We start from the raw sequence: 7,830 nt of genomic DNA on the forward strand, positions 1-7,830 counted from the left end.
GTGTGTGTGTGTGTGTGTGTGTGTGTGTGTGTGTGTGTGTGTGTGTGGGTGTGTGTGTTGGTTGGGGGGGGTGAGTGTGTGCGCGCGTGCGTGTGTGCGTGCTGATACGCCCTGCTTGTCACCTACTTTCCGTGGTCAGGTTCATGTAGATTTGCGTGGCCGTGGTTGGAGAGCTGGATGTAATGTAGTCTAGCGGCACAAACCATGTATAGCTGAAACACACACACACACACACACACACAGCTGAAACATGTGACAGACATGCCCGCCAGGGTGCGCTGCACCCATAGAATCACCAGAAATACGCTACTGAGAGTACAACCATACATTTAAGCCATATATGTATATCAAGAGCTAATAATACCTATAAAGTATTATTAGCTCTTGATGTATATATATATATATATATACATATATAGACATATACATATATACATACATATACATATACATATACATACACATACACATACACATACACATACACATACACATATACATATATAGACATATACATATATACATATACAGAGTGTACTACAGGATATACGTAAGTAAAACTGAATTTACTGAATTTTGCTGATTAAGTAGTTTGTATTGTATGTGTAAATTAATTCAGTTGAACCGTATAGAGGCTATGGCTTGTTCGCAGACTGATTTCGCAACTTGACAACAACTAATATTTGTTCAATATCTTTGATGTATTTAACTCGGTTCCACCGAATGCAGTGGCATCTTAACTGCGCGCAGGCGCCAATCTGCTGACGTCATCACTCGTACGACAACCATTCCGTCGACGTCATCAGTTTTCGCGCTCGGCGCTACAGGCGAGAGAAATGCGCCTACTTGTAGGGTGAAGTGAATTTATCGTCGGCTGTGTCCGAGTCTGGGCTAAGTAGGAATCTCCCCTGGCGCGCCACGCCACGGCTAGGATCCGCGGGATCTCGCGAGACGTGAACGACCGGGTAGCCCATCTGCAGTGTCCACGTGTCCATGATATATTTTACGTCTATGCCCTGAAGAATACGATGTCATACACACGTCTAATTAATTGACAGCCACGGCGATGAGATTGAAAATGATAATTACAATTTTTTATCGAACTGTTATAATTTCTTAACGGTTACTATTGTATTCGATATTATATTCAACTATTTCATTTCAATAACGTCAACGATGCCATTACACATTGTATTTTTCTTTTGATTAATATAATTTAGTTATTTTATTTGAACTGTATGTATGAATTAGAAATGTCGTATATTGTAACAATGCATCGCGATCTCGCGGCGACAACGATGACGATAGTAATAAAGCTACTCACGGCTGCAGCGCCCAGCTCTTCCCACAGGTCATCAGTTTTTGCGTTTTGAAACTGGAATCTCAGCAGATAGTTCTAGCAGAATACACAATAATAGTACATAAGTAATAATAACAATAATGATAATAATTGTTATTATTATAACAATAAAAATAAAAATAAAAATAAATAAAAAGAAGAATAGGAAGAAAAAGAATCAAGATAAAACAACAGTACATCACTACTTCTAAACCTGCCCGGGTCCAAGATACTGAAAATGAATTTGTTGGATGCAGTTTCTAAGCAGCTCTGCAGATAACAAGGATACGTAATAACCCAAATATATCACCACTAAACACATAGACAACTAGAGCACTCGGAGAGCGCAGACTTCCGCCAAGGCAGCTGAATTCTCTCACTGTGAAAATTTTTATTAATTAATTAATTAAATAATTAATTGGATCCGGATCACCACCAAAATGTAATCAATTCTAAGTTACCCCATTTCTGATCTATCCTAAATATTTTATTAATTAATTAATTGGATCCGAATCACCACCAAAATGTAATCAATTCTAAGTTACCCCATTTCTGATCTATCCTAAATATTTTATTAATTAATTAATTGGATCCGAATCACCACCAAAATGTAATCAATTCTAAGTTACCCCATTTCTAACCTATCCTGAAAATTGTATTAATTTATTAATTAATTATTATTGATCCGGATCACCACCGAGCGTCATGACTTTTCTTAGTTAGGCTGCTACACAAAACAAACCACAAACCAACAAACAAAACAGTCAAGCACCACGCCCGGTGAAAACATAACCTCCTGCAACCCCCTTGGCGGACGGTAACAATGTTACTTAGTAAGACCCAGGGGCGTGTACAGAGCGGGGGGTCCAGGGGTCCGGAACCCCCCTGCTCGCGGCAGAAAACGCATCTGAGGAGGTTATTTCAAAATTTTACTGGGGAGCTGTGCCCCCACCGACCCCCCTTCGTCGGGCTCGCAAGTTCTGGTTTACGTTAGACCCCCCTGAAGTAAAAATCTGTGTTACACGCGCCGCTAACTACTACTGGCCAATGCCCTGATAATAATCACCCCACCAAACTCCTATTGATTGTTCAACTGGAACAAGGTTAAACTTCTCACAATGAAACAAACTAAGTTTATAAACGAAACAATTATATATTAATTTTGTTCTGTCTGCAAACTTTGCTATAGCCATTTTTTTTCTCAATATCGGCGGGTATACAGATGACGCTCAGAGCTATTCAAATTTCACACACGCGAGCTCAACCTATTAGATAGGGGCGTCAATATAAATGTCTGTACAGATAAAAATCCGAGCCGATCAACACATGCTTCTGTTTTTTTTTACCAGAACTATATGTATAGTTAGCGCTACATAATTCTGACTTCGTAGAGCCCCCCAACATAGCTCTCTCTCTCGCTCTCTCTTCTCTCTCTCTCTCCTCTCTCTCTCTCTCGCCTCTCTCCTCTCTCTCTCTCTCTCTTCTCTCTCTCGCTCTCTCTCCTCTCTCTTCTCCTCTCTCTCCTCTTTCTCTCCTCTCTCTCTATCCGCTCTCTCTCTGTGTCTCTCTCTCTCTCTCTTCTCTCTCTCTCTCTCTCTCTCTCTCCTCTCTCTCTCGTCGCTCGCGCCTCTCTCTCTCTCTCTTCTCTCTCTCTCTCCGCTTTCTCTCTGTTGCTCTCTCGCCTCCTCTCTCTGCTCTCTACTCGCCGCCTCTCTCGCTCCTCCTCTCTCGCTTTCTCTCTCTCTCTCATCTCTCTCTCTCTCCTCTCTCTCGCGCGCGCGCGCTCTCTCTCTCTCTCTCTTCCTCTCTCTCTCTCTCTCTCGTCCGGCGCGCGCGCGCTCTCTCTCCTCTCTCTTCTCTCTCTCTCTCTCTCTCCCTCTCTCTCTTCTCTCTTTCTCGCGCTCTCTCCGCTCGCTCTCTTCTCCTCTCTCTCTCTCTCTCTCTCTCCTTTCTCCGCCTCTCCTCTCTCTCTCTCTCTTTCGCCTCTCTCTTTCTCGCCGCGCGTCTCTCTCTCATTCTCTCTCTCTCGCAGCGCTCCACCACGCTGCTCTCTCTCATCTCTCTCTCTCTCCTCTCGTCTGCGCGCGCGCTCTCTCTCTCTCTCTCTCTCTCGCCTCTCTCGCTCTCTCTCCTTCTCTCTCCTCTCCTTCTCCCTCTCTCTCTCTCTCCTGTCCTCTCTTCTTCTCTCGCTCATCTCTCTCTCTTCCTCTCTCTCTCCGCTTTCTCTAATCTCCTCTTCTCTCTCTCTCTCTCTCTTTCTCTCTCTCTCTCGCTCTCCTCCGCTCTCGCTCTCCTTTCTCTCTCTCGCATCGCTTTCTCTCTCTCGCTCCTTTCTCTCTCTCTCTCTCTCTCTCTCAATCTATCGCTCTCTCATTAGCTCTCTCATCTCTCTCGCTCCGCGCCCGCGCGCTAATTTCTCTCCTTTCTCACCTTCTCTCTCTCCTCTTCGCCCGCTCTCTTCTCTTCTCTCTCTCTCTCTCTCTCTTACTCTTCGCTCTCTCTCTCTTACCCCCATCTCACTCACTTCAACTAAAAAAAGAACCAAGATCTCTCGTTCTGTAATGCATGAACGTACTCTAAGCGATATATACTGAGATACTATGTCTATCTATGCTTTTATTCGATTTCTTCTCACTCGTCTAATGGCACCTGACCAGACTAGGAATCTATGCCCCTAAGTATGATAGTGTGTGTCGTGTTGGCCTGTGTGTGAGGTGTGTGTGTGTGTGTGTGCCTGTGGTGTGTGTTGGTGTGTGTGTGCCTGTGATATATGTGCTCGCTCGTCTTGTGTGTGTGTGTGTTACCGGTGTGGTGATGTGTGTGTGTGTGTGGTGTGGTATGCCTCTCCTGTTGCCGCACGTGCTGTGCTGTCGTGCCGCCACTGCGTCCGCGGCGTGCTGTGATGTGACCTGGTGGAAACGCATTGTGGTGTGTGTGATGTGTGTGTGTGTGCAAGTGCTTGGCGTGCGCTGTGTGCGTGTGATGTGTGTGTGTGTGTGTGTGGTGTCGTGCTGTGTGTCGTGTGTGTGCGTGATGTGCGTGCTGTGGTGACCACTGTGTGCGCTGTGCGTGTGTGTGTGTGTGTGTGTGTGTGTGTGTGGTGTGTTTGTGCTCTGTGCTGTTTGCGCGTGTGCGTGTGTCGTGTTGTCTGACTGTGTGTGTGTGTGTGATGTGTGGCCTGTGTGTGTGTGTGTGTGGTGCGTGTGCCTGTCGGCTGTGTGTGTGTGGGCTGGGGTGTGTGTGTGTGTCGTCGTGCTGTGATGTGGTGCTTGATGTGTGTGTGGGGGGTGTGGTCGTGTGTGCCGTGTCTGTGTGTGCTGTGGGGTGTGTGGGTCGTAACCATGCCTTGTACTGACCTTTGATCGCCTCCGCGTAATAACCAATGCTTGCTTCAATCCGATAACATCAGTCGTAAACTCTCGCATCAGCCGTACAACGGCATAGACAAATAGTTGCGTCATAAATACTACGACGTTTATGAGCATGCGAACGCACCACCGACGCATGGGACAGTCCATACTGGTGCTGAAGGGTCTTGTCCGTATCAGGCACACAGATATGCTACCCGAGTTACATCCATATATACACAAAGCCTGCTACCACGAATTGTACTACAGACAATGTACCCTAATCCATAACCCTAAACACCCAAAACCCTAGCTAACCTAAAGCCCTAACCACTAACCTAAAACGCACTCCATATAAAAAATTATTCAAAGCTAATACTAAGACACCTAAAACTACCTCGGGTACCATATCCTGTAGCTACCTGATACGACCAACGACCCCATCTGCCATATGCGGCACCACTGGTTGTTCACATAGTCTCACATAGTTCGTACATTAGTTGTAATAGTCTAGTGGCAGATCAGTTATAGCTTCTAATGTAATTAGCCTATTATTCAATTCGTAATTATCTAGTTATTTCATATCGTTAGTAAATAGTAGATAACGTTGTGATTAGGCGCTTTGGTCAATGTCAGGGTTTTGAACTGGCGCGGCACGCTCCTGCCTACATCACAACCGCTCACACACACGTCACTCTCACACACACCGCACACAGCACACCACACACTCGCACACAGCCACCACCACACACAGCACACACTACGTAGTTACTATCGAGTCACACAAGCACACACACATCACAGAAACACAACCACACCACACACACCAGACACAAGCACACACACACCGCGCCCACTCTCACACACACACACACACCACACACACCACACACACACACACTACACACACGCCCCTCCCGCACGCACACACGCACGCTCATACACACACACACGCACAAAGACAGACAGACACACACACACCACGCACACACACAACTCACACACACACACACACGACACACACAACACACACACACACACCACTCCTCCACACCACACAACACACACACCACGCCGGACGTCATACACACCACACGCACGCAACCAATAGATCAGACAGACAGACACACACACTACACACACCCCATATCACACACACACACACACACACACACAAGCACACACACCCACCGCACACACACACACACACACACACCACACACACCACACACACCCACACACACACACACACACACACATACATATAATAATATATATACATACTATACTACCTCTAATGCCTTTCCGGAAAATCCTCTCGCCAACGATAGCCTATCCAACATCCGTATTTATTGATGCGCCCTGCAACATATTAACGATGTAGTTACTCTCTCTTTCTCTCTCCTCTCCTCTCTCTCTCTCTCTTCTCTCTCTCTCTCCTCTCTCTCTCTCTCTTTCTCCTTCTTCTCTCTCTCCTCTCTCTCCCATCTCTCTCTCTCTCTCCCTCACACTCTCTCTCTCTCTCTCTCTCATTTCTTCTCTCTCTCTCCTCTCGTCTCTCTCTCTCTCTCCCTCACTTCTCTGCTCTCTCTCTCTCCCCCTCTCCTTCCTCTCTCTCTCTTCTCATCCCATCTCTCTCCTTCAGCTCTCTCTCCCTGCTTTCTCTCTCTCCTCTCCCTAGAGCGCTCCCCCTTTTTTCTTTCTCTCTATGTCTGTCGTCTGTCTGTCTGTCTGTCTGCTCTGTTCTGTCTGTCTCGCTCTGTCTGTCGTCTATCTGTAGGTCTGTCTGTCGGTCTCACTCACTCTCTTCTCTCTCTCTCCGCTCATCGCTCGCTCGCTCTCTCCCATTCTCTCTCCCCTCTCTATCCCCCCTTCTCGCTCGCCGCTCGCTCCTCTCTCTCTCTCTCTTCTCTCTCTGCTCTCTCTCTCTCTCTCTTTCTCTCTCTTCCTCTCTGTACTCTTAACTCTCTCTCTCTCCCTCTCCCTCATCTCTTCTATACTTTTCACGTCTCTCTCTCTTTCACTCCCCCTTCTCTCTCTTGTGAGTATGTGTCCTGTTCCTCACCTTGTTGTAGCGGAGATAGACATCAAAGATGGCAGGTGATCTCATCCGGGTTGTTGACCTCTACCGACGATGGGGTGAGAGTTCACGGTCGCATCCAGCTCTAGCACTGGAACCAGGTCCAAGGTCACCGCAACTGATCAGCTGGACCGGCAGATAAAAACACGAATAATAATGAGCAATTATTATTATTTATTCATAATTATAAAAGGATGTTACCGTATGCATATACTTTAATACATATATAGTTGTTTATTTATATATATATATATATATATATATGTCGTGTATGCACACGCAACACACCACCGCACACGCACATTACACCGCCGAGCGTGCACGTCACGCTACGCACACACAACACACATACACCACACACACACACGCAACGCCACACTCACTACACACAAACACATAGAATACTACACATGCACACATGCATTAATGCCACCCACACACGCACGCACGCACACGTCACCATAATACACGCACACCATCGCGCCGCCGCGCCACACACCACGGCGCGCACACACCACCACACACACACGCACGACCACGCGCGACGCCAGCACACGCATACCGCGTCCCCAGAGGCTCGGTCCCCGTTTCACTGCCCAGAATATTCTGACCGTAGCTGCAAACCTTCCTGAAGCCAAAGGTCATTCCACCCAGTCGTTCCGTTCACCCAGGACCGAACTCACTGCAGAGAGAGAAAGAAAGATTACGAGAGCGAAAGAGATAGAGAGAGAGAGAGAGACGGCGGCACCACCGAGACGGGCGAGGAGAGAGAGAGAGAGAGAGAGAGAAAGAAGAGAGAGAGCGAGAGAAAGAGACGAGACGAGAGAAGACGAGAAGACGCACGACGAGAGACGAGACGAGAGATGAACGAGCGAGAGAAAGTCAATGATAACTAATTAACTTCATTAGTGCCGAGTTCACTACAGTAATTGAGTAAAAATTTCGGTGAATGAATAATTTAAAATATATCAATACAATTTAGATTAGTTTATTTTTGTATCATCCAGACAATATCCAGTAATTAGTTGGCGTAAATAATTAAATAAAGTAAATAATGTCGCTCA

At 46.5% G+C, this 7,830-nt stretch overlaps 2 protein-coding genes across 2 annotated transcripts in view; both read right to left on the reverse strand.

Moving 5' to 3' along the window:
* Positions 1-6,050, reverse strand: part of LOC106817024 (glutamyl aminopeptidase-like) — a 6,958-nt gene extending 908 nt beyond the window's left edge. The window contains exons 1-4 of the mRNA XM_014821674.1: positions 5,979-6,050; positions 1,325-1,396; positions 847-1,016; positions 127-212 (exon numbers count right to left, since the gene is read on the reverse strand). Coding sequence (XP_014677160.1) covers positions 127-212; positions 847-1,016; positions 1,325-1,396; positions 5,979-6,029 — 379 coding nt within the window. The 5' untranslated portion in view covers positions 6,030-6,050. The remainder of the gene's footprint in view (positions 1-126; positions 213-846; positions 1,017-1,324; positions 1,397-5,978) is intronic.
* Positions 6,051-6,773: 723 nt separating this feature from the next.
* The window catches only part of LOC106817023 (aminopeptidase N-like), a 4,506-nt gene continuing 3,449 nt past the window's right edge, over positions 6,774-7,830 (reverse strand). The window contains exon 3 of the mRNA XM_014821673.1: positions 6,774-6,892. Within this exon, the coding sequence (XP_014677159.1) occupies positions 6,812-6,892 (81 nt within the window). The 3' untranslated portion in view covers positions 6,774-6,811. The remainder of the gene's footprint in view (positions 6,893-7,830) is intronic.

This window comes from Priapulus caudatus, unplaced genomic scaffold, assembly GCF_000485595.1.
Source record: "Priapulus caudatus unplaced genomic scaffold, Priapulus_caudatus-5.0.1 Scaffold1568, whole genome shotgun sequence".
Classification (NCBI taxonomy): Eukaryota; Metazoa; Priapulida; class Priapulimorpha; order Priapulimorphida; family Priapulidae; genus Priapulus; species Priapulus caudatus.